Raw genomic sequence first — 26096 nt, 5'->3', positions numbered from 1 at the left:
TCTTTGTTTCTTCAGATGAAAAGATCATGGAGCCTAGTCTTCTTGCGCCTGCCCTTCACCTGGTGATGTAGGCGGAGCCTCAGCTGTCCCCTGTACAGTAATGAGTTCACTCAAATGTGGATTCTTTGATGTCTTACAGTCCACACAGTCTTATTGACGCCGGGTAGTGATGTTGTCCCTCCTCGCCAGTCCTCACAGAACTTTGCAATCCACTACAATTTAAAATAACTTTCTGTAGCAGTCAATGACAATGCAAATTGACAGGTTAAAATGTGTTTTATTTGTAATATTCAAAGATGTACAGGATAATCTACAAATCTGTTAATGTAACAGTTTCCTTCATCCCTTGCATCTGTGATGCTACACATAGCTGTAATGCTCTTAGAGAACTTACTTCGCTTAGGGAGAGTAAGAAAATTGGATTAATTAGATGCATAGATTTATTAGATGCATAGAGTGGTCCTCTTCTAAGCAGCAAGCCCGCAAGTGGTTTCGAAAAAACAGAAGGAAACTCAGCAGTTGGGAATGTTCTAAAGCAGCCATTTCTTGCTTAAATTGGATAATGCTTCAAACCTCTATACTTTATTTCCTCCTGAGCAGTCCTGCTGAGGTTGATGAAGTTCAAGTTTTCTGCTGATTCAGCTACCTTTCTCTCTAAAGTAGTCTGCTATAATAACACAAGAAAATAAAAAAGCAAAACAAAACAATTATAAAAACCATATACAGAATTGTTGTAATGGACATGCTTTTTTTTTTCAAGTCAAATCCACCTCAGACTATAGTGTACTCCAAAGAATAAGCAGTTTCTGCTGATTCTGCAGCTGACCTGCGAAGGGCTGGATTTTGCAATATTCCCAAATGGGGAACAAGGAGATGTTACCACAAAGTCTTACAAACACTGAGCCCAAGAGAGAGGAACTTAAAAGGACTCGCACAAAGGAAACTTGTGATGGAGAGGGAAGAAAACGGGCACTTTTGTTAGAGAATAGGTGCTTTGTTGCTGTGAGACAAGGAAACTGGCTTCATGATGTCTCAAGATTCACATGTAGGAAAAGAGACTCCAGGTTTCTTCTAGGGACTAGGCTTTCTAGAGAAAGTTTGAAACCCTTAGAGAGCTCATGTGTCTTGAAGAAGTGGACTGTGAAGCGGAGTATCAAAGCCGGCGCTCTACAAAAGTGTGCTTAAGGCCTCAGCATTAGGTGTATGAGGTCAAGAAAACATGACTGTCAGGTCTGGAGTCCCACAAGGCGGGTAAGCTTCAAACAAGGTCCTGCTCACCCGTGCCTCTTCTCTCCTCCAACCCAGTTACCTGCTTCGGCTACCTCATTCTGGCCTTGGGTGTGCCAGGCCCTCCTGTTACCTGATTAATTCATTAATGTGGCAAGAAATACCCGTCAATGAAACTGAAGTGACAGGTTTTTTTTTGCCGGATTAGGGAAATTAGCTGATTCCAAGGAGAACATAACAAGCCTTGCTGCTGGTGTTAGGGAAATGAGTGGTGTTACCCGTTAAATTTGTATTATACAGCTGGCACTTCTTTGTATTCTGCACCAAAGTCATTCCACTCCTGCTGGGAAGGTGATATGGAGAGAAAGAAAGAAAGAAACGTGAAGGCTTTCTGCTTGTGTTACGGTATTTGCGTAACCAGGCAGCGAGAGATGGAGGTAGGAAGTCTCCAGATTTCTCAGGATGGCCACAGCTCTTATCAGTGTACATTTTGAAGACAGATGGAATGCTCATCTGTGCGGACACACTTATAGTACTTCTCCTTGAAGCAGAGTCCTCCACATTTAAGTTGCAATAAGTTCTTATAGAAAGTGTAGATAAGGTTTAAAGCATTCTCTGGTGGCACCTGTGTTAATACAACACAGTGTTACGGACCAAAAATGGATTTCTTTGCAATGATGAACTGTTTTCCACCCTCCCACTGTCTTTGATAGTTCACTTAAAATTATGATGTTAAAAAAAAAATTAAAAACTCTTCTGGCTTTGAAACTAGACCTAGTTTCTATACAGTCCACTGTATTTTCAAAGTCTCGTTTGAAACAATCTTCTTAGTCTGTGATTACTATCTGTGTAGTCCCATTACTCAGTGACATTTCTCTAGGTAGGCAATACACTCCGTGGTGACTGGACCCTTCTGTTGAAAGGCAGTGTAGGGTAGGACGTAGCCTTCCCTGGGCTTCCGCAGAGCTCACCCAAGGATGACAATTTCAAATATTCTTAGTCTTCAGTGAGGAAGTGTGATTTTTAGCAAGTCCAGACCAGATCATCACACCTCAGTGGAGCAGTCTACACAGGTCACAGATCTGTTCACGTCAATGAGCTCTCGGGCTCCATGTATGTGTGTGTGTGTCACTGGTTTGGCAGATTTATATTCAGCTGGTTGGATGAGATGATTCAGTGATCCCTTCTGGCCCGAAATTCTTTCAAGTTAGTGGAGCTGGTGATAATTTACAGGGGCTGAGGACTTTGCTCTGGACCTCAGCATGTAATCTGCCTTGCTGAAAAGCCAGCAGGCTGGCATGTCTAAAAGCTGTAGCTTTTATTAAAGATCATTTTCACATTGAAGATGATGTCACTATTACCTAGTGGGCTGATGACTCCCTCTGCTGAGCTTCTGCCCCCAGGGATGGGGCTATCTTAACAAGAGCTTCATCTTCTGAACACATTCTTCTGAGAATGCCAATGGTAGCAATATGTACTCCTGGAAAAACTGCTCGGAAATGTTTGAGAGCTCGTATCACGGGGATTAGGAAAGGAAGTGGTATCTCCCGACGACATAAGTATGACTGTAGTGTGGGGAGCGTTTCTGAACTAGAGAGTTCACAGACTGTGTCAGGGAGTGCACATTATCTTTGCCATGTAACAGGATATGAACAGAAGTGCTGTTATTCTGCTCTGTTTATCAGCTGATGGACAATGAAAACAGGTAAGTTACACCTGTACCAGGAAATTTAGGGTGCCAGGGACCACTTCTAGGTTCTGCCACTTTCCCAAACAATTCCCAGGCACAGTTTGCAAAATTAGAATGACCCAGGACTGCTCCCTGTAGGCAACGTGGTACAGCCATTCTGTGGTGGGCATGGGTCCTTCCTCACCAGCACGTCTCAACGGTGGCACCGTTGAGCGCAAAGTGGTTAAAAAAGACTCCTTCAAAATGCTAGTGAAATGGCATCTTTCTTCCAGATATCAAAGCCATGAAATTAGCAGTCAGCTTCACAAGTTAGCCTCCCAGCACAGTAGCTAGGCTGAACCCCTGTAACTCGGGCTCTGAGGCTGAGAGAAGCAAGTGTATTCAGCAGCGTGCAGCGTGCTGGCCATTATCGCTGCTTTGTGCTCTAGATTCCTGCAGTTCCTACCTCTGCTGTCACTTCCCAGGACGCTCTTTGATCACTTACATTAAAGCCAAAGGTTGATGCACAGACTTTTCTTTCCTTTGTGTCAAGGACAGCTGCGTTTTCCACATGCTGTGTTCTGATAAGACTGTCGTTCAGCAAAGCCTGCAGTTGCTTCATTTTTCTTCTGTTCTGTAAAAAGAAATAGATATATAAATGTTCATTCCCCTTCCTTTTTATATGGGGAACCAGATCTTCCATGTGGAATTCAGGAGTTTCAGCAGAAGTAATACCAGCCCTCAGATAAGCAAAATAACAAAATAAAAATCCTAAAAACAAGAGAGGAGTGGAATAGACCAGCAGGAAAATGATTGCCTTTATCAGAAAGGCCATAAAAGTTCAGTTACATTTTTATAGTGTAACTATTTCTGGGTTCTTTTTTTTTTTTCCTGGCATTTAATTTTCCTCTCACTGAGGAAACAGTCCACAGTGAAAACACTAAGAAATGAGACAAAACTCGTCACAACCAGGAGATCAGAGCTGAAATTGGGGTGGAAGGGTGGGAGGGTGTTGCTTTCTGAGGCATATCATACATCAGATTTAGGTTTCAATTTTAGTTTCATGAAGTATTAAACGATAATGTATGAAATCTTGTAATAGAATTTAGTAAACTCACTCTGGATGAACCTTGTGGCTTTATGGCTGCGTAATCTAGAGGGGTTTATTTGACATGAGGGTATTGGAAATGACATTAATATTGCAACTAACTAAAGCTGTCGGGCAGCGTAGTGAACAGCCTGTCGCAGAGCCAGCGGGCTGCAGGCCCGCAGCCCGCTCCGCCCGCTGAGGCGTCTCCACGGCAACCCGCACAGCAGAGAGCCCGACTGCGCCTGCGCGCCGCTCCCGAGCATCCGCTGCCATTCCGAACTACTACTCCCGGCATGCTTTGCCCCAGGAGACGTGCGCGGGGATGCTGGGAGTTGTAGTTTCCTGGCCTCTGCGTCGAGAATGGCGGAAGGCGCTCGGCTCAGTGCTGCCCTGGAGGGTGGCTGTCCTCACTCCTGATTGGCTCACTCACCCAGGCGCTCCCTTTCTGATTGGTGAGAAGACCTTACCCGTGACGTCAGAGCCCGGGGGAGGGTGCCCACGTTCGGGTTGCCACGGCAGCGAGGGACGCTGGTCGGCCGGGCGCGGAGGGATCCGGCCGTGCCTCCGCCGCTCCTCGTCCCGAGAGGCTGGGGGTCGCGGGAGAGGGACTATTTTCTCCAGCGGAAGGACACGCTGTGAGGGGCCTGGAGAAGGGCCGCGATCAGGTTTTGTCATGCGGTGCGGCGGTGGCTTCAACCGCAGCCACTTCCCGCCTTCCCCGCGGCCTCCCGAAGCCTCTCCGGAGCCGGTGAGGGGACCCCAGCGCATGGGTGTGGCGGGAGGGGGGAGCACGGGGCTCTGCTGCCCGCGCTCGCCTCGGGCCCGTGGGGCTGGGCAGGCCCTGAGGGGGCCCGGCAGGCCCTGAGGGGGCCCGGCCTCTCCCTCTGCCTCTCCCCAGTGTTGCCCCCGTCGCTGTCTGCGAGGTGAAGGGGCCAGGCAGGTGCCTGTGGGCCCTCTGGATGTGTGCACCTTATCTGTTAGCTTCACGTTAATGAACTGCCAGGTTCTGTTCACAGAGCTGCCCTGTTTGCCCCGGAGACTGGTTCTCTCCTTATGCTCTGTCCTGGCAGCTGAGAGAATCGGAGGGGACCAAGCCAGCAGTAAAGGTGCTTGCGAAGGGTGACATCCCTGTCTGCTGGGGAGATGGTGACACCTGAGCCTGCGGGCACGGCCTGCGTGAAGGCTTTTCTCTGCGGCTTTTGAGAAGATTGAGGCATGAGTGAGGATACTTACATTTGTCACAGAGATTATTAAAATCTGTCTTCTCAAAGCTGCTGCTAGGACTCATGTTTGGGCAGAGACTGTGTGTGAATTTGAGCAGATGGGCATTTGGGGGAGAACATTCTGCTTTACTGAACAGGAGTTATGAACCAAGAGGAACCTGTCTTTAAAAAAATTACTGATACAAAGCTATACTGCTGGCAGCCAAGTAGGGTGCAGGTATATCTAGCAAGAAATTTTAGGCAGGGTTATTCTCAGGCTTGGTCTTAATAGAACAAACATCCTAATGCAGAACAGCCAGCCTGCTCACAGCGTTTAGCATTTACAAACCGCAACTGTTAGATTAACTTCAAATGTTGTTTCATCTGTTCAGACTTTGGAAATCCTTCACTGTGTTTCTGTCCCAACACATGATTAAACTTTTAAGACCTCTGAAACAGCTGGTGTTTCATGCAAGTGGGCCTGCCTTTGCCAGCCGTGGAGAGCTGGCATCTCATAGCAAGAGTCCAAACAAAACGGAAAAAGAAAGGATTAAGGTTCAGTGGCAGCTTTAGTTATTAAGATCTGCAGCTAGAGACTTTACCATATGTGATTTCTTTAAGGCAGACTGCTACAGCAGGCGAATTTTCTATGTTCGCTCTGTTTTGTCTCTCCTGGGGTCCCAACCCTCTGTGATGAGAGCAAACATCTGCTTTGCTTTGTGCCCAAGAAAGACTGAGCCTTTCTTTGTAAGATGGATGAAGATGGAGTCTTAATACTAGTTACTGAAAACAGATGGAAAGGAGGCTAGTGGGTTTTTTTTTGTGTGTTTTTTAAGCTTAGAAACTATTAAAATATGTATTTTCCTCATCTTAAGCTTGCCCAGGAATTTACAGCATCCCTATCTCAGAAAAACAAAGCTGCTTTGGGTGGAAGGAAATCTGCAGAAGATGGCCTGAAGCAGGAGCCTGTTGCACCTGTGCAGGTAGGTAGGGTATATTGCTCGTAGGGATGTCTGTTGAGTTGCGTAATACCAAATTTGTAACACCTCAGGTATCTGAATGTTCTTCAGTCCTCACTGTTTGCCTGTTTATTTTATATCAGAAATTAGTTCAGTGCTAATCAGGGTGCGCTTGCTATTATTTATCCATGTACGTAATGCAGTGCACAGCCTCCTTTAATTTGTCGTTGTAGGATGAAGCATAAACTGTGAGACTCCTTCCCCTGCTCTTCAGAGACCATGAGGTCAGATGTGCTTTACAGGGTTACCTGGAGACTTGGGCTCTCTGGAAAAAAGGGAGATGACTTTCAGAGCAGGGGACTTCTCACAGGGAATACATGGCAGGCAGGCACAATGCTGTACAGAAGCATGTGCAGACAAAAAAAAAAACAACCTTAACTTTGAGGTGGAGAGAGGCAGGATACCTGCTTTCCAAGTCATATGGTACTGTCCTAATTGTAAGCCCCATTTTACTCTGCGTCTTTTGTCTCCTCTGTACAGAGAAGGCAGGAAATCATCTTAGAGGAAGTGCCCCGTAGCCTGCGGCAATGCTAAGGCTAGTATATATTTCTGGGTTTGGAAGCTGGCTTAGAGTGGCTGAAAATACAGAAGTGTAGTAGAGGACTGGGATGTTGGGAGCTATTCCACTGAGAATCTTTTAGTTGTCCTTGTGTCTGATGAAAGGAGAGAAATCTTGTAAAGTTATGCAGGAGGGAAGGAAAGTCCTTGATACCACGTGCATTACATTGGCTTTTTTCCGTGCTTTGCTTTGTCCTGGATTACATGGCAGAAGCGAGGATTTTTCTTTCATAGAAGCAGGTGGAGTAAAGGACAGGAGCTTGCAAATTTGAGAAAGGAAATTTTCAAAACTTGACTGGGCAAGGCCCTGACCAAACTTGTCCATGAGGTTAGCTGTTCTTCAAGCAGGCAGTGGGACCAGCTGACCTCCAGAGGTCCCTTCCAGTGCGTGGTTTCCTGTGCTTTCAGACTCTTTCAGTCAAAAAAACAAGAAAGCATTTCCATGAGGAGGCAGCAGTATCCAGGCACATGTGTCTGCCAGTGCATAACAGCAAAGAATGTGAAATGAAACAAAGATATAAAGACTTCACCTTGAACCAGTGGTAAGAGATTTCAATCTGCAGTCTAGAGAGGTCCGTTGAGGGTCAGGTAGTACCACTGAAGTGCTGGGTTGGACAGAGTAAACTCTTAGAAGTTGTCTTGAGATCCTGCCTTTTTTTAAGCTTGTCATGGTTTCCCTGAATTTAACTAGATGTTGCAAAAAATAATTGAAAACCCAGATTTTTTTTTTTTTCATAGCTGAAAGACCTGGCTGAAGAATGTGGAGGTCAGTAAGCTTTTATTTTGGGCCACTCTACATAAATAATCTTGTGAATACATTATTTCCCGGAAGCAATGTATTGAGAGTGAATCTGAAATAGGCAGAGGTTTAAATGGAGATTCCCGTAAAGGGCATTTTGTCTCCGTGGCTCTGCTGTCTCTGTGTTACAAATCGACCTGAATATACTGGTGCACATACAATAGAGGAGATGGAATTTCCTGGCTGGAGCTCAGAGTTAGTGCATCAGCATAAGCTTTGTCTGGTAGAACTAACTTTTAAAACCACTGAAATGCAACCATCCCTATGGTGGAATGTAGCAGTTATTTGAAAGTGGCTTTTATGTAATTGAAAAAAGCACAAAGGAAAGAAGTACAAGTCAGGAGGTGAATTTGATAACTCTGAAATGTTTTCAAAGCTGACAAGCATTCTGGAATAATTTGTGAATCACTTTGTTCTTTGAAACAAAATGTGCTATCCGTTGCTCATGGAGATGAGGACAGACAGTTACTATCAGAGGGATTGCCTGACTGTAAACCTGATAGTTCATCTCTCAGTTTAACTTACTGTGCTACGAAAGTGCTGCTGGTATCAGCAGTTAGAATTCCTTTAGATATTGGTTTCATTGGTTGGTGGGAATTATAGGAAAACTAGGTTTTTGCTGTTTATACAATAGTTTTGTATGGTTTTTTTATGTTTTAGTGTTTCTCCCAGACTAATCCAACAATGCGTTCTGTGAATAGCGCAGAGACTCCCTGGCTACTAAGACTTATGCGTCCAAGACCTGTGAGAGAGTGGCATCAGCAAAGGCCTTGGCAGGTGAGTGACTCTCAACATTCCTTCAGCTGTAGATTCTCCTGCGAAGAACCAAAGTTCAGGACACATGAAACCAGTATTTGTAACTGGGATCCCAGGATGTCATTGAGCTCCTGTCTTGGAACTGGCCACCTAATACCACTGGAGTTCTGGGCAGTGACCCGATCTGTCTGTGCTCTCTGGGACTGCTGTCCCCAGCATGTGCCTGAATTGAGATGGTCTGTGTAAAACAGGTTATGTTTTAGTTTCCTGCATTGCAGCTTGCCTCCTGAAATTTTGCATAATGCTGAAAAGCTGGTAATTTTTTAATAGGGGATTCTTCAAGATAAATTTTGCCATGGACTTAAAATTCTTTGTGAACTTGGTGCATGTAAAAGTTGCTGATTGGCTCATGAAGACAAGATTTCTCTGGTTAACCCACAGAGCTGGTGCTACCTGATCGTAGGGAAGATACCCCAACTGCGTGATCTGATCTTGCCTGGAGGGGCTCCGTCCCCAGATGACAGACTAATTTGGTCTGTATTGCTTGTGCTCCTTGGCTGGAGTGCAGGAGTTGCAGTTTATAAGCCATGTGTTACCAGGAATTACCTGTTTAAAAATCAAATTGACAACAGCAGTGCATTGCAGGGTCTGTTGTTCCTAAATCATGTTTTAGTGCCCTGATATTCACGATGCAGGCAACAGTTTCTCCCGATTCTGATCTTCAGAAAGAGTAGGATCAGGAGGATCCTAGAGGAGAACTTGGCTGATGTCACAACAGTAACTGAGATTTCAAATACAGACAAATTCATGTGCAGAGGCAGCAGCAAGGCAGTTTCATGCTTTGGAGGGGTTTTTCTCATTATCTTTCCTCTTACACTTCACTGTTTTCCTCTGCTTTTCCTTTTATACTTTTATGAATCCCTTGACATAATACCTCATCACGCTTTTAATTTATTTGCGCAAATTATTATTATTATTATTATTATCAAGATTGGAAAAGACCTAAAAGATCATCCAGTCCAACCATCACCAATACTTCTCAGCTAAATCATATCCCTCAACACAACATCCAAACGTTTCTTGAACACCCCCATGGTCGGTGACTCCACCACCTCCCTGGGCAGTGCATTCCAGTGCCTGACTACTCTTTCCGAGAAGTAATATTTCCTAATGTCCAGCCTGAATCTCCCCTGGTGCAGCTTGAAACCATTGCCTCTAGTTCTATCACTGTCTACACTAGAGAAAAGGCCGACCCCTAGCTCACTACAACCTCCCTTCAGGAAGTTATAGAGAGCTATAAGGTCTCCCCTGAGCCTCCTCTTTTCCAGACTGAACAATCCCAGCTCCCTCAGCCGCTCCTCATAAGGCCTGTGCTCCAGACCCCTCACCAGCTTCGTAGCCCTCCTCTGAACGCGTTCCAGGGCCTCAATGTCTTTCTTGCAGTGAGGGGCCCAAAACTGAACACAGTACTCGAGGTGCGGCCTCACCAGTGCTGAGTACAGGGGGACAATTACCTCCCTGTTCCTGCTAGTAACACTGTTTTTGATGCAAGCCAGGATGCCGTTGGCCTTCTTGGCCACCCGGGCACACTGTCGGCTCATGCTCAGCCGAGCATCAATCAGTACCCCCAGGTCCGTTTCCTCCACACAGTCCTCCAGCCACTCCGCCCCAAGCCTATATATATTTGATTGCTATTTGTATGGTGTGGCTCTATCTGTATGGAAAATGAAGGTGTGGAGAGATCCCTCTTGCTACCTTAATCGGGCAGATGTGAGCAACAGTGGCAAGGAGCAAGCGGTGGTGCGGTCACAGTGAGGACAACCTAGGAGGTTTATGGTCCGGTCCCGCTGAACATGTACATTCCAGTTCTTCCAACACTCTTCTGTTGCTACGTTTAACCTAACTGTTCAGAGCAAGTCTCACAAAGGTTTGCCTGCCTGTGCTATTCTGACAGCTGAGTTATGGTATAACGTGTCTTTAATCACCACACAAGTAATTACTTAGAATTCAAAGGTGAGTCTAACTCCTACTGTAAGTCTTGTTTTTACTTCATGTGGGATTTTTTTATGTTTTGTTAGGCAACACCTGATGAAAGTCAAGACGTCCTTGCTTCTGTTCAGTGTGTTTTGGACAGAGAAAATAATTTTGTGGGGGTAAGAAGTGGTATCTCTTCTCTCATTTGCTGTGTGCTTTCCTGCATGTCAATGTTTTTTCTCTCCCTCAGTGATTCATGAGAAAATGTCAGTTGCTTCTATTACTGAAAAACTAAATTTAGAAATACAAGTTTCTGGCCTTCTCAGTCTCCTTGGGATAGGACTGAAGTAGTAACGCTAAACATAAGCTTAGAATCATAGAACAGTTTGGTTTGGAAGGGACCTTCAAAGGCCATCTAGTCCAACCCCCCTGCAAGGAGCAGGGACATCTCCAACCAGATCAGGCTGCTCAGAGCCTCATCCAGCCTGGCCTTGAATGTTTCCAGGGATGGGGCATCCACCACCTCTCTGGACAACTCTGGGCAACCTGGGTCTGTGAATAAAGGGCAGGAGGGCTGATGTGACCTAGCAGGTTGCCACTGCTGCAGGGAGAAGGTTCTTCTGCTGCTTGTCTTTGCACAATCTGGTGTTTCAGACCCCCCACTCTGAAGTGATTTCAGCTCATTAACCAGGTGGAGAAAGTTAATTATTTTCTGCCAGTCTTGCACTACAGCTTAAAAAAATAGAGTCTGAATGCCAGAGCTTGTGCAAGGGGGAGCCTGGGAACAAGTGGTAGGAAGCGGAGAGAGGAAGGGGCAGAAAGAAGGGCTGGGAAACAGGGCCCTTGCAGCAGTGACCAGTCAGATCAGGTCAGCCAAGCTACCTAGCTTCACCAGTGGAATCTTTAATGTGGTTACCCAATAGGTTGTGTGGTTTTTATTTTCCAGTTCTTACTTAGGAGGTGGACAGATATTTGAAGCACAATGATTTATTAAATCTGAGAAGGAAGGAGATTCTGTACAAGAAATGGCTTGAGGATGTTTCAGATCCACTGCTGCAGAGAATTGAGGACAAAATGAGCAGCCAGTCAAGCAAAGAAATAGAGAAAAGGAAAGAAGAACAACTCTCTCTCTATTTAAACTACCGTAACAAGAAGGTATCAAAGAAAAGTAAATTTCTGTCATGGAGAGGGTTGCATACAGAGGGCTGTGGATAAGATCAGTGTTTTAGCTCTTTTTTGCTGTTCACTTGAGCAGCCTAGAGTTCAGATATACCTTACCTGTAACCTGTTCTTCCCCAGGACTTCTGGAACGGTGACATATGTTGTTACAGCTGTTTGTTTACGTTCACCATCAGATACAAACAGCAGCATTGTTTGGTGCAGTGAGCATGTGCTGGGGTCTGAATATGGTGAGACACCATATTGTGGTGGGTTTCCCTCTGTGAGCCAGACTATTTAGAGGGAAAACCTTAATCTCTGGCAGCTGAAACCAAAGGCTGAGTCTGTGACCAGGGAGTGGACCGCACTCTCGTGTCTCAGGAGCTCAGCTAGAGCAGTACTGCAATAATGTTGGCAGAGCATGAGTGAAACAATTTCATGGCCTTGGATGTTACTGATCAAGCTTTATAAAATAAAAAAAAAGGTGGGAACAGGGAGACACAAACAATTTTCTTAAGTCTGCATGCAGGTAAACAGACCCAGCTCATGATTCTGTAGTTCCATGTGTTTCAGTACTCATAAAAATTGCAGTCCCTGTAGGAAGTACTTGCTGGTTTTCTTGATTTTGCTCTGAATTTCACACTGCTGTTGAGTATCAGATCCCACGACTCAACTTTCTGCCTCTCAGGAACGGATATATAGAGTAATAAGAGCAGTTACATCATCTGCCACAAATAGAATAGTATTTTATATAGAACAGGCTTTTGTTGTCAGTGGAAACCACTGCAGAGTGGAGTTATGAGACTGTAAACAGGCTTCCCATCCAGAAGTGAAAATGTCACGGGAGCTGTGTTGTTTTAATGAGAGCAAATGATCTCTTTTTCAAAGGTCTGATGTGAAAAAAACATGCATTTAAATTGCATGTTACAACAAAGAATTGAACCAGTCCTGCTGCTGAAGTCCTGGGATTTAGCAGATGTTGGGTGTGCTGTATGTATCTGGTCTGCATCAGTCCATCTTGCAAGCTTCTGTGTCAGGCCAGGACTTTGCTGGGTGTCCTCCAAAAGCAAGGGCTGGTGTACTGGGATGTGTCCTTCTCCCTGAACAAGCACAGCACCACTGATCAGCCTCTACCTTTTCTCCTTGCTCTGTGGTGTCGGCTGTATCACCAGCATGTCTGAAAAGCAGGCTGAAGCCCTTCAGAGTGACAGGACAATTAATTTGCATAAGTTTGCATTAATTGTGGCAGCATATGATAAATTTTGCAGAACTTAAGACACTTCTGTGGATTGGTTAATATACTGACTTCTGGCTGTGCATTTCCCCCTTCCTGCCCCTTAATTTTGTCCATTTTCTCTTGCTCTTTTCCCTGCAGTTAGGCTTCTCCTCATCCTGTTCCCCGGATCTCCTCACCTTCCTGTGTCTCTGTCACTGGTCCTTTCTCCCTTTCCATATCTATTCTTCCTTCTGTCTCTCCTTTCACTGTCTTTCTCTCTTCCCTTTTATTCCATCCCCAGATCTCCCACTGTTTTGCCCTTCTTTCTTCTGTCAGACTCCTCAGTGCTGTGTCTCCCTCTCCTTGTTGCTTCTGATTATTCCTCCAAGTTCTTCACTGTCCTTTGCTTTCCAAAGCTGTGTTCTCCCGCTTTCCTCCATTCTCCTCCTCCCCTGTAACACTCTGTCTCCTCACTGTCAGGTTCCTCCATCTCAGTCTTTCTGTCAGCTTGCTTTTCTGCCTCCTTTTTCAGGCCATCTGAGCCTTCCTCCTTTACCACCCTTCCTCCTTTACCACCCTTCCTTGACTGTTTATTGTTCCAGTGACCTGCTCATATGTAGGTTTTTTGCCTTAAATCTGTCTCCTTTTCACCCCTATTCTCACATCCTACTCACCCGCAGTCCCAGGGACATGGACAGTAGATGCGTGATGAGATGGTTGGTCATGGTTTGAAGATGGCAGCAGCGCTACTTTTTTTCTAGCATTGGCAGAAATGCCATGCTGCGGCCTGCAAGGAGGGGGAATTTTCACCCATCTGGGTTGCCACTGTGTCCACAACTCAGCTTCTGGTAGTCCAGGGTATTGTAGGCATTGTGTGCTGAAGTGCTGCAGAGTAAGAGACCCTTCCAGCTCATTTTTAAGAGCAGGGTGTTGCTCTGCTTGCTGCCAAGGGGCGTGTGAGTGACAATACATCAACCGCGTGAAGGGATCAAACGCGAGTGTGCTGCACAGCGCCTCACACAATCCACTGAGCTCTCAGCACGTGCTGGAATGGGGTGATATGTAATAATAAACCAAGGGGTGGCACTAAAACTCTGCAAATTCAGAGGAGTCACCAGATGGTGAGGAATCACCAGATGGTGGGGAGTGGAGGCCCCTGCAGAGGCAGCAGTGTTCACGCTCAGCAGTAGCTGAAGCTCTGTGGTGCTAGCTGAGTGTCTCACTCACCCACGTGAGCACCCTCAACCTGTTAAACCTACTGCAGATCACACTTTTTTTTTTTTTTTGTTTGGACTCATCTTGCAATGCTCCTTAACTGTTCAGGTTAAAGTATGGTTTTTCCAACTCTCAAGCTGAAATCACATCCACAAATTGCCAAAAATAACTCTGGAGGGCTGAGATCTAGAAGGTCATGGGCTGAATGTTCCCTTCCTTCCTGGGATCCCTGGAGAATCATCTGCACAAGAAAGCTGAAAAACTTAATTTTCAAGGTCTTGGAAGAATGGGTGAGACTATTAGGGAGAAGTATTTTATATGCTTGCTTTGTTCTTGGTATTCTTAGGGCGTCACTTGTGGCCTCTGGGTTGGTTGGTTTTTTTGTTTTTTTTTTTTGTTGTTTTGTTTTGTTTTGTTCTATATTTTGTTTTCTCCCCTGTACAGTTCTTATTTCATGCAATTTAGGGAAATCTTGGCTTATTGGCCATAAACAGTGCATTAGAATAGAGACAAGTGGTTGTAATTCACCTTTCAGCATCAGGCTTGATCAGTGTGTTGACCTCAGTCTCTGTTCAGCTTCTTGATAGCCTGCGTGATGTGGTGTTCGTTGGTCTTGGTATCAATAGCAAACGCCAAGTGGTGGTACTCGCTGTTCCCCAACTAACTCTGGTCATAGGGAGCTTGAACCGCGGAATATCAAGTTTATTGCAGGCAGAGTTCTTGATGAGATGGAGCTGTGGTCTGGACCATCAGGTGTGGTTCAGGTCTTTACTCCTGTATATAGATAGAAAAGCTTGCTCATGCTCACGACCTGGACTTGGAGCTCGCATCTCGCAAACTAGTGACTGCCTAGGGCTGTGGCTGGTCAGGGCTCAATCACCTCGTTCTCTCTTTCTCTCTCTCTCTCTCTCTCTGTGTGTCTCTCTGTCTCTCTCTCTTTCTCTGTCAAAACATTTTCCCTTGAATGAAATTTCCATTTTCTTGACTGCCTGAGTTGTCATTAGCATTTTAGCCTGTAATTATTTCTGGATGCTTCATGCAGTTATTATAATGTATTTGTGCCTATGATAAATCAAAATGGATGGAGGGATTTTCCTGTTAGACTTCAGTTACCTTTTCTCTGAGATGCAGTGTGTGAAAAATTGGGAGTTCTTTTCTCTCCCACCTCTTGTGCTGTGTGCCTGGCTGTGCAATAACCTAGGCTGGCTGCTCTCTCGCTGTTTTATCAATAGCTTCTGAGACCTGACCTGGTACCTGCTTCTCCCGCAGGGCTATGTGGCTTTGGAAGATTATGACCCATCAGAGTACGATCCGCTCTTCCTGAATACGTGTACGGACTGCTGGAAGGTGTGGTGGTTGTTTGTGCCCTGAGGTTTAGAGGCACCCTCTGACCAAAAGGAAGTAGATGGTCAGAGGAGGCAGAGTGTGTTACTGACTGCTGCTGTGGGGCTGCTGTAGAACAACACATTCTGGTTTTATTAATTGAACAGATACGGGTCCCAGCTCCTGCTGCATTTAAGTCCAAGAGGGTTTGACAATTGTTTTCACCAGGAACATGGTTTGGCTCCATACTAAGCCCAGATTTGGAGGCACAGTAGGCAATGGCAGGGGGGAGGTTTGTTTTCCTCATCTCAAATTCATTGTGGCAGTGTGGGAAGTGTCCTGTCTGAAGAGGGTTGATGAGTTTCCAAGTAAGCTGGGTGCTCTGTAGAAGGAAATATCTAACGGTTTAGATGATCTTTACAGATGCTCACTCAAATGCACCAAAGGCTTTGGTACCTAATAGAAGAGTTAGGTGGGACAAATCCATGAAATGCAATTCTCTAAATCCCTTCTGGATGCTATGAGCCCTCAGTGGCTGTGGGGACTGAGCTGGTATGTCACTGCAGTGTGCCACACAGGGTTTTTCAAAATCAACTGCCTCCAGGAGCTCAGATCTCATGTCTACGGTCTAACTTTGCGGCAGAGTTGCGTTAAGGTCTATCTGAGAAGCTGAGCTGCTCAGCATTTCTCAGGCCACTTGAGTCTGTCTCTCATGTTTTTATTCATGAAAAATTAGGTGGTTGCTTTTTCCCTGCTAACCAACAGTATCTTAACATTCACCTCTAACTTTGGTCTTTTGAGACTCTCTGACAAAGTGCTTGTGTTGGTGTGTGAAATAATTGTCTCTGTCACAGGTTTCAGTACCAACTTTCCATGATCCTCTGTTAAGAGATGTTCAAAGAAAGTTTATTGAGACAAGCATTATCAAGCAGTGTGAGACAGGTACTGTAAAAAATTGCTGTCCCTTGGAAATGTTTTATATTGGAGGGGGCCATCCTTGCTTGTGACAGTAGATGCTCACAGGAAGCACTTGTTACTTTCCTGCCAGGAAGACCGTGGTCTACCAGGGAGCTGAACGAACTCAGTAAAGCAGAACTGCCACTGCTTCCTTTGAGCCGGCAACGTATGGATGCAGTTGAGTGGCTGAAGGTACCACACGACTACATTGCTAGTGAGGTCCACCAAATGACCAGGTAAGAGCTGATGTGTCTACTGAGAGGCAGCACAACAGCTACAGTGGAAGAGGCCTCTCCTGCTTCGTTGTGTAGCAGAGTAGTTGCTAAAACTTAAATTTCATGGTGAATTCTGCTTTATTGTGTATTTCTCCTGAGAAAGGAGTGTTGGTGAAGGGAAAGCCTTCAGGTATGGGCAGCAGGATGTATTACAGTAGAGCACTGATGGTCAGGCTGAGCCTTGAGATAAAGTGTCTTTTGGTGGGAATTTCTCACATTTTCTGCACGCAGCCAGTCAGCCAGCCAGCCATACGGGTCAAGCCATGGAATATCTACTGGCTACTTTACTGGAAGATCTGAAAGGATTTAATATTCATACATACTTTGGGTTTTGGGGCTTTTTAAAATTATTAGTTTACTATTAGTTTCTAGATTTTGGGAGCAGAGTGAGGTCATACATACTTATATCACAGAATGGTTAAGGTTGGAAGGGACCTCTGGAAGTCATTTTTGTACAACCTCATGAGGACCAGGGCTTGTGATTGTGAGGCTGTTCCTGTCTGTCTATAGAAGGACTTGTCCAATCGATCCCCTGACCAGGTGGCCTGTAGCAGACCCCCACTGTAATGTCACCTGTCCCTGCTCTCCCTTTAATCCTGACCTGTAAACTTTCTGTCAGCTCCTCCTCCATCCCCAGGCTGAGCTCCACACACTCCAGCTGGTTGCTGACACAGAGGGCAACATCCCCTCTGCATCTCCCCTGCCTGTCCTTCCTAAAGAGCCTATATCCCTCCATTCCAACGCTTTAGTCGTAGGAGCCATCCCACCACGTCTCTGTGATACCAAAAAGATCATAGCCCTGCAGGCATGCACACATCTCTAACTCCTCTTGTTTGTTCCCCATGCTATGTGTGTTGGCATAGAAGCATTTAAGCTGGGCCCCTGCTGAAGCCAAATTGCTGGCTGGAGCAGCTGGAATTCCCTTGAGCTGCACTTTAGGTGCTCTCGTACTTACTTACCTGTGAGCCTTCCCCAGGCTCTGGGCACCTGTTGCTGGCACTGGCTCCGTACTGCCAGTGGTGGGATGGATTGTGGTTCCCTTCCCCCAGCAACGTTAGTTTAAAGCCCTCTTTACCAGTCTGGCAAGCTTTGGCCAAAGAAGCTCTTCCCCCTCTCAGCCAGGTGGACCCATCAGCCCCAGTAGACCAGGCTTGTCAAAGTGAGTCCCATGGTCTAAATAGCCAGATTTTGTGGCAGGTTTGGACAGGTGCAGATCAGATTCTCCCTGAGCCTTCTCTTCTCCAGGCTAAACTGTCCCAGCTCTCTGGGCCTTTCCTCATATTTGCTCAACCGGTGTCTTTTGGCCTTTGTAATAGGGTGTGCGTCCTGCCTCAGGCCATGAGGCTGGTCTGGTAAAGAAGGGGCCTGCGCTGAGGGAGCTACACACCACTCCAGAAAGCTGCATCCTATAGCTAAGCTTGAGAACAGTTTTTTTTCTGTACAGGCTGGTTGGACTCAGAATGCAGCAAAGCTCACTAATGGTGAACTGAACTGGAGCAGTGATGCAGCTGCTTAAGCTGAGAACATTGGAGAGCCCCAGCTCTGATAGAGAAACATTTGGGATCCTCAGAGTATTTTGTGGTTGTTTTTTTTTTAATGATTTTTTTTTTTTTTTTTAAAGCCTCAGTACTCCAGTTCACTGCTTTTGAAAGCTCTCTGGTTCTGCCACTGCAGTACACAGCACTGAAGGGAACTCCTGCTCCCCAGTGACAAGAATGTCAAAACTGAACTGGGAGCCTGATGTCCCTCTGAACCAGGCCCACTGCCCTCAGGTTTGATGCTCTTTACTGGCCCAAGGTTTTACTCCAGGACAGTTTAACAGTTTACAGCTGTTATGGGATAACAGCACATTCTGGAAAGAAAATTGGTCACAAAGACAAACATTTCCTGGAGTGACTTGGGATGGGAAGGAGCTGGTGCAGGAAGCTGTGCTGGGCTGCAGCAGCCTGTGTTGCAGGGCCTGGCAATATTTTTTTACTTCTGTTTAAAGAAGGCGGAAAATCATCTGCCCCCACAAAAGCAGCAGGAGCCGATGATGTCACCTGTCCTCCAGCTGACCGCAGTGGCAGACACAGCCATCAGAAGGTACCGTTTGCAAAAATACACATTACATCTTCTGCCAAAGCAAGTGATACCAGGCCAGGTCTGGCAAACTGCAATAAACTCCTTGTCTTAATCATGTGGTTCTGAAGTATTGTTACCCAGCAGCCAAAGAAATGTTTGAGATGCTGCTCCTGTTATTTCCAGCTCCAGCTCTACAGGCCAAAACCTATTTTAGGTGGTTTAACTTAGGCTCAGCTCTACAAAGGCAGTGCTGATGTTCTCTGGTTTATAGGGTGATGGAGTCCTTGTATTAAAGGAGATGAACTGGTGAGAAAAGTTAAAGCCTGCTAGGCCCCTCTTCTGCACAGTGCAGAATCTAGACGTCATCCCCAGCGCTGCCACAGCTGCAGCTCTGAGGACGCTGTATTCCGTGTTACAAGAAGTGTGAATGTTAGCAGTGGCACCTACAGCTGTTGCAATTTTGCATGAAGCTGGAAAAAGTTACCTTGAGATTTAAGAACAAACTCTCTCTGAAAGAGAAGGAGGTGCTCCTGGACATGTGGGTCGTTAGCAGGCGTGTATGGAAGAGTGGCTTAGAAAGCACTGATAAGGAAATAGTGATTTGATTTTGTTTGTTCAAATGTTTATCAGAACTCTCATAGTGAATGTCTTGCAAATGAATGTTAGGGTACTACCAGAGTTTAAAGACTTTCTCCTTGTGTAGTGCACAAGCAGTAAATCAGACTTACCCATACATACTGAGTGTTCTAAGGCGGCAGGAAATGATTAGGGGAGAGGAGATGGTAAGTGTTCTTGTAAAAAATGCCCAGTGCTTTTCAGAGTCAGCGCTGAGCAACAAATGCTGTCAGTGGCCTACAGCTTGGTTTCTCCCTTGTTCCTGGTCTCTGTCTCCCTGCTAGTGCGACCGCACAGCAGCTCTGGTGTCAAAGCCCGCAAACAGAATTTTCTCTGTGCTTGTTCAGGAAGCTCCAAACTCCCACTGTACAGACACAATCTCTCCAGGGTTGCCAAGATTTAGTTTTATTGAGGATTAGAAATACTGAACCACAGAAAACTGTTAAAAGTAACAGAGGTTGACTCAGCCCTGTAACAGGAGGGTGCAGAGATGGGTGTGAAACTGTCAGACAGCAGGAGGTATTGCTGCACCCATGGAAAACAGGGGCACGCGCTGCTCAGAATTGCATGCAGTGCTTTTTCAACAAAGCATTTAAGGAGGCAGTAAAATGGTTACAACGTATCAAACCCTTTATAAACAAACTTTTTTTTTTAACCATCCCTGATTTTGGTGCCAAGAGAAAGTTTTTGCTTTCAACCAGTCTCGTTTTACAGACTCGTGCTGGGAACTTGTAATAAACTTTTCTTAATTTAATCCTATAAGCTTTTCTCATTATTTCACATTCCCTTGCACAATAAAATATACTTTTTTAAAAAATCACTATGCATCAATAAACATCTGTAGACAAATTACATTAATAAACTTATATTTTACTCTCTATATACATGTTGGCAATGTCAAAGCTTCAAGGTTCACGTGGAGGTCCGCAAGACCAAGGAAATGTACACAAATAACTTACATTTAGGAAAAAAACCAAAAGCTGAAGAGTATTTTTCCACATTATTGTGGGTCACAGTATTTAAAATATTTTTTTTTTCTAGTTATTCTTCACAACCACATTGTCTCAGCAGAGAATGATGAATCAAACTGAAGCAGAAAGAAAAATTAAGTAGCAGTTACTGATTTCAGTGCAGAACTAACTCAAGTGAGGAACTACGCTTGATTCTTAAAAGAACAGACAATGTATCGGAGACTTCTCCAGTGCTAAGGCTTCTTCAGCATTTAATCTTTAAAACTATCATCCTGAGACGGGAAGATTCCAGTGGATATCACTTTTCAGATTTCAAATGGAATGATTCTAGTGCTGAGCTTAAACCATTCCTCAGTCTATATGTCAGACCAAGTGGTAAAATATACATACATCTTGATGCCACATTTCTACTTAATACTTTTTATGGCCCTGAAAATGGAAACATTGGCATCCAAACCCGAGCTATTCCAACATAATAAAAAGGCACTGAGCTCTAGTACTGTATATACAGTAACATTTGTGTTTGCATAGGTCAACAACAACTTGGAACGCTGCAAGGAACTAAACGCAACCAGTAACTAAGAGGAAATATGGAAGCAGCAGGAAATCTTGCTTAATAAGCAGCGTAGGGCAAGGAATCTTTTACAAAAAAAAATGTTCAAGCTGTCAGCTTCGGTTGTCCTTCATACATTAAAAAAAGCGTTCTTAGAGGAGTGTTTTCTGGTCAAAGAGCTGCAGATCAAACCGGACCCAGACTTCGCCTGTTGGAACTTCATGCAGCAGTAAGCGTTTAGTCGTGGGGCCTTTGCTTTCTTGTTCTGTTCTGATTTTTGCTACTGGAACTTCAGTGCGACCCAAAAAATCTGTTGGGCAAATGGATAAGAAATTTCATTAAGCAAAGACGTTAAGCTCAGAAACTCTGAAAGCATCAGGTTAAGCAGCAATGCTGGGCAGTATGTATTCAGTTCCAGAGCACTGCCTGCAAGCTTCCTGTTTGACCAGCCCTGTGTAAATCAGCTAGCAGTGACAAAAAGGGGTCTTTTTAGAAGACAAAAATGCTACGGAATTAGGATGGAAAACATGCCTTTATGTCACGGTTTGTTCTAAGGGCTTTAAAAATACAGTTCCCTTTCAGAAACACAATTTCAATTGTTCTTCTCTCTTAGAGCTGTAAGGTCAGAGTGAAGTGATGGAACCTGTTTACAAGGCAGCTGCAGTGCTACAAAGACAGTAAAAAAAAAGTCAATTATTTTGTCTCAGTCAACACAAGAACAATGACCTTGAACAATTAATGCCACTAGCAGGTTCACAGTCCTATTCAGGAATTATATACCCTCTTTGTGGCCATTTCACGTACAACATTCTTGTGTGTGTGTGTGTGTGTGCATTAAAAGGTTTACCATGAACTGAAAAACCAACAGACTCAGCTGTCCAATGGGGAGAAGCCGCCTAGCGAAGTCACGTTACCTCACAGGAGAAAAGACTGAGCTATAGTTGCACACAGAGCAACTCAGGTCAAGGCCATACCTTGCAGATCTGCAATAATCAACTCTGTGTCAGAGCCGCGAAAAAGCACTTCACCTTTTCAAGAACACTAGGACCTACTGACTGCCAAAACCATGTTCAGTTTCCAAGCAAAAACAGAAAGCTTATCAAGCTGTTGCTGTGCAAATACAACCTAGTACCTTATTTTCAGGCACCTATAGTGAGAGAAAAACTTCTCATTTCAACTTCTCCGTCTCCCCAGTCTGGCAAAAAAATAATTCTGTGTCTGATACAAAAGCCAGAGTGTGGTCAAACCTGACTGCTCAGAGCTGTTGGCTCTGCAAGGCTATTGAGAACCAGTTGAGTAAGGAGGCATCGCTTTTACGCGACATTTCTCGGGAAGCAATCATACCTACAGGCTCTTGGAACTGCTGGTGAGGAACTGTGTACCCCAAGTTACAAAAAAAAGCATTCTTTTCCTAAAACAAATGTTCACGCTTACCATCAGGTGAGAATTGATCCCTGTCAAACATGGTGATACATAGGACATCCTGATACAGATCCTTAATGAAGAACTGGCAGTTGAAGTTCCACTTGGGGTTCAGGGTGTCCTGCAGGGTCCTCGTAGTGTAGCTCTGAGAGCCCATGCTGATTTCACAATACGGATTGCTCTTTCCTAAACACAGAACAAGCAGTGGAACACCTCTGCAGCACAGAAACCTCCCTCCTCGTCGGGAGGCTGCCTGGTCACACATCGATGCCGCTGTCCAGAAGATGTAGGTCAGGCAATCCCTACATCCTAGCGCAGCACACAGCAGGTTCTTCATTCCATCCTCTGAAGCTAAATAATGGCTAATTCATTCAGAAGCTGCAGCTGAAACCACAATGCTTCCCAAATCCCCAAACTCCTCTCAGCAAGCCTTTCTAAACACTGCAGGAAGTGATTTGACATTATTTCCTTCACTTACCATTGGGCTTACAGGCCTTCAGCTCCGTTGCTTCGATCACATGCACCATCAAGCGTCCTATTCCTGAGGTTTTCTGTGAGCGAGCTGGGAACAAAGAAGTCAGAAATAAATGGATTGGTTGCCATAAAAACTGGCAACAGATCTGAAGAGGGAGATCCTACACCGTGGCATCCTCCAGAAAAGGCCCTGCCCACGTGTCCAGGTGGATGAGAGGGAAATACAGAATACAGGAGGTACCTTGATAGGCCTTCTCGCGTTTCTTCTTCTCAGTTTCGATGTACTGCTCTGATGCTGCTTTGATTTTCTGGACCCAGGCAGTGCTGCAAAAAGCAATCCCTATGGTCACGCTCATAGCACAGGCAGGAAATTCCTCAGGATCAGTGACTCTGCCCCAATCTCTTTTGCTATTTTTTCCTCCCACTGGATTTCAGAAGCATCAGGAATGAAGACAGTTTAAGGACTAAAGCAACAGAGTTTTCAGATTTAATCTTATGCCACATTTCCAAATTAGCCTAAATAAATGGAAGTGGAGCCACTGTTTTATTAAAGACTGCTGAGTCACATTAAAGGCTGACCAGGACTGGGGAAGCATCCTATGGGATGCTGGACTTTGCAGCCCTCAACAATGCTTCTATACAACTGTACCATCAAGGAGCAGTAGATGTGACAGGATTCCACTCCAAGAGATGCCACATAAGCAGAATAAAATGAGAGTAAACTTGCAATTCAAACGAGTCAGACAAGTTTACTTCCCAGCTGGGAGACTACACCTTGTTCTTCAGCTTGGAGACCCCCGTATCAGCTCACTGGAAACAGAGCCCACAGCCATGATCAACAAGTTTAAGCTCAGGTCTGCATTTTCACAACTCACCGCTCATTAATGTTGTCAGTTTTCAGTGTGTAAACTCTGTCAATGTGTGATATGTGGAAAACTGGCTCATCACTTGAAGGGTCTGTGGGCAGTTTCACTAGGACTTCATTGAGGAACACAGGCTGAAAGAAAAGCAAACGTCACTGTGGCAGCGTCACCCTGACAATAAGCAGAAACTCAACAAGGCTGTTCAAATGCATTGTTTTACTGTAGGGAAAATGAAAGGCGTAGGACACGGGACAAAAAATCAAATCACCATGTAAAGGATGTGAGAAAGGACTGAGAGAAAAACTGCTCTGGGGATACACTCCATTCTGTCTTCCTAGATTAAGAGCTTTGTGAAAGGGGCAGGACTGCCTAAGCAGAGCTGCAGTGTGGAGCCTGCAAATCCTGGGAATCTCTCAGGTTCCCTGCTGGAAAGCAGCCCTGATACTTAAACTTTGTCTCCCCAGCTCCAGAATCTTGAGAACATGTTCTGGGTGGACACAGAGACTGAAGTTTTGCACCTTTTACTGTTTTCTAAAGAAGGACAGGTATTTTCTTGTGGATGCAGGAACTTGTGCAGACTCAAGTTAAGGCTCCAGCTTCTGAACATCCCACTCAGTTGCTCAGGCACGATGTTATTTCTGCCCTTTCACTCCAAAGTGGATGGAAGAGTTTATTAAACCGAGACACAGAAGCCTGTCCTTTCCGGGCACTAAGCCAATGGCATTTGTGCACGTTGGCTGCCAGTACGCACCCGTATGACGGCAAATGATCAGATGGGGCCAGACGCTAATCCCAGAAGGGAGAACAGCATTCCTCATCAGAAGTCAGGTCCCACTGTAACAACATGACCAGGGGGCACCTCGATTCACTCACCATTTTGTACATTTTGAACTGGGAGTTGGATTTGGGGCTGAACAGTTTATCGGAGCTGGAGGAGACAAACTGTTTAACCATGTAGGTGAGCAGGAGGAAGTCATTGAAAAGGAAGCCGTACAGCTCCTTACTGCTCTTGGCCTTGTACAGCTTGCCGCTGTGCAGGAGTTTCCGTGGTCCCAAGCAGTTTGTGAGGGAGTTGAATACCGGTTGCTAGGAGAGACAAAACCCATTAGCAGCAGCAAGTTAATGCAGACCTCAGTTCCTGCTCCTCTTCACAGTGGAGATTGCTCAAGTTGTTCAAAATGCTCTTCTGTGTTGTTTAATGAATTTAGTTACACATGAAGAGAAGGGAAACTGTCCTACAATCTGTCACGGTATCAGCACTACTCCTGACTTAAAGGAGATTTAAGCTTTACCAACAAGACACATGGGGGTCTGCCTGGATGAAGGCATTTACCTCATGGCCACTTTGCCATTGTCCAGAAGCTGTGTTTAAGAAAAGTCTGGAGAGTCTGCAGTCAGGACACCTCTTATGGGTGCACAATTAGGTGATGGAACTAGGACAGACCTTCTGGGCCTGTCAAGCCCGGGTTCCTTAGGCAGCCAGTGGAGAACTGTCAACACCTCATTTTGAAGGCTGTCCTGAAAGGTACAGGAGCCTGAACCCCACGTATCTTTGAGGATCTGGTATTGAGGGCTTCTGTGCCATTCCTCCTGCGGAGGAAAGCCCTGGGAAACACACACTAAGTGAAATTCCACATCGTAACACCTGACTTAGCCCAGTGGCAGCAGGAGCAGAACTTCAGAGAGGAGAGTTATTTCTGTTCATTTAACGGTTTAAATGGTATCAGTTTTAAGCTAATAAATCAAGATTTCTCCACTGCCAAAATGATGCAAAAACAAGGGCTCATCCCATTATGGCTGTGAGTGGAATTCAATAAAAGATTCTCTGCCAAGCGCTCAGCTTGGCATGCTCAATAACAGATGTGAGCAAGGACCCCCAGACTCCCATTCCCCTCCCTGGCCTTCCTGAAATGCCTTGGAAAAGTCTCCACCGTACAGCGTATCAACACAGTTACCTCAGCAAGACCTTCGCACTGGACATGGGACTGTATCCATTCCAGCCTGTCTGAGTTCTCTTTCTCACGCACCCCTTCGTTCACCTGAGAGCAGAGCTCCTCCGCACGCTCCAAGGCAAGCTTGAGGTTACTGTGATCGGGGTGATTTTCTGGAGTGTTCTCTAGAATCTGGTATGGATCAAAAAGGAGAGAAAACAAGATCAAAACAGAGGTAAGCACAGGTACTACTTTTCTGTGCTCTCAGAGATCATACTCAAAAGCAATCCCCTACAAAACCTCGCTGAGGGTACTCACACTCTTTATGAGCAGAGGGTAGCGGGTTATTCTTTGCATAGGTTTCAGGAGAAAGCTGGAGAGGGGCATTCCTTTGCAGCGAGGGTCCAAGGCGAGTTTCTGTGGTGCAACCCAGAGATTTAACAGAGAGACAGCATTACTCATCAAGAAACAGGTGCCTCACCACACTGAAAACTGTCTGATCAGATTCATTTTTCCAGGCATTCCAAGAATCTTAGATTTTTCAGTAATCAAACAATACTTGTATCTAGAACAAACAGGAAAGCCAGCGCTGCCATTGTACTCGGATGCTTTGCCAGCGTAAGCCGTAGGATCGTTTCGTGCAGAATCCTTACATTCAAACCTGCTTTTATTGTGACATTATAGGCTCCACTCAGGTTGAAAAAAACCAAAGCAATGAAAGAAACAAACACCTGATGTCAACAGTTCTGGCAGTTCTTTCATGGC

General features: G+C 45.3%; 3 protein-coding genes across 7 annotated transcripts in view; 1 reads left to right on the top strand and 2 right to left on the bottom strand.

The window, feature by feature from the left end:
• Window positions 1-290: 290 nt before the first annotated feature.
• Window positions 291-3518, bottom strand: PFN4 (profilin family member 4). The gene is made up of 3 exons (XM_086743474.1): window positions 3402-3518; window positions 1715-1852; window positions 291-398 (listed from the first exon to the last, which is right to left on the bottom strand). Exons 1-3 carry the CDS (start codon window positions 3516-3518, stop codon window positions 291-293), a joined length of 363 nt encoding a protein of 120 aa, XP_086599600.1.
• A 1029-nt stretch (window positions 3519-4547) lies between these two features.
• FAM228B (family with sequence similarity 228 member B) lies at window positions 4548-18615 on the top strand. Of its 3 annotated transcripts, none has more exons than XM_086745635.1 (9): window positions 4548-4734; window positions 6064-6171; window positions 8225-8341; window positions 10399-10473; window positions 11252-11449; window positions 15153-15230; window positions 16061-16148; window positions 16255-16399; window positions 18429-18615. In XM_086745635.1, the coding sequence occupies exons 1-9, from the start codon at window positions 4660-4662 to the stop codon at window positions 18472-18474; spliced, it is 930 nt and encodes a 309-aa protein (XP_086601761.1). In that variant the 5' UTR covers window positions 4548-4659; the 3' UTR covers window positions 18475-18615. The 3 variants fall into 3 exon arrangements, with proteins under 3 accessions (XP_086601761.1, XP_086601762.1, XP_086601764.1); XM_086745636.1 differs by having other exon boundaries at window positions 18113-18615; XM_086745638.1 differs by lacking the exon at window positions 11252-11449.
• Window positions 18616-19966: 1351 nt separating this feature from the next.
• ITSN2 (intersectin 2) overlaps window positions 19967-26096 on the bottom strand; it is an 80578-nt gene continuing 74448 nt past the window's right edge. For all 3 annotated transcript variants that reach the window (XM_086745632.1, XM_086745633.1, XM_086745634.1), the window contains exons 32-39: window positions 25650-25748; window positions 25356-25523; window positions 24274-24486; window positions 23413-23534; window positions 22779-22861; window positions 22542-22625; window positions 22076-22249; window positions 19967-20951 (exon numbers count right to left, since the gene is read on the bottom strand). In XM_086745632.1, the coding sequence (XP_086601758.1) occupies window positions 20794-20951; window positions 22076-22249; window positions 22542-22625; window positions 22779-22861; window positions 23413-23534; window positions 24274-24486; window positions 25356-25523; window positions 25650-25748 (1101 nt within the window). In that variant the 3' untranslated portion in view covers window positions 19967-20793. The remainder of the gene's footprint in view (window positions 20952-22075; window positions 22250-22541; window positions 22626-22778; window positions 22862-23412; window positions 23535-24273; window positions 24487-25355; window positions 25524-25649; window positions 25749-26096) is intronic.

This window comes from Chlamydotis macqueenii, chromosome 3 (genome assembly GCF_036417535.1).
Source record: "Chlamydotis macqueenii isolate bChlMac1 chromosome 3, bChlMac1.mat, whole genome shotgun sequence".
NCBI classification, from domain to species: domain Eukaryota; kingdom Metazoa; phylum Chordata; class Aves; order Otidiformes; family Otididae; genus Chlamydotis; species Chlamydotis macqueenii.
The sequence above is the reverse complement of the archived record's forward strand: the minus strand, read 5'-3'. Positions and strand labels throughout refer to the sequence as shown.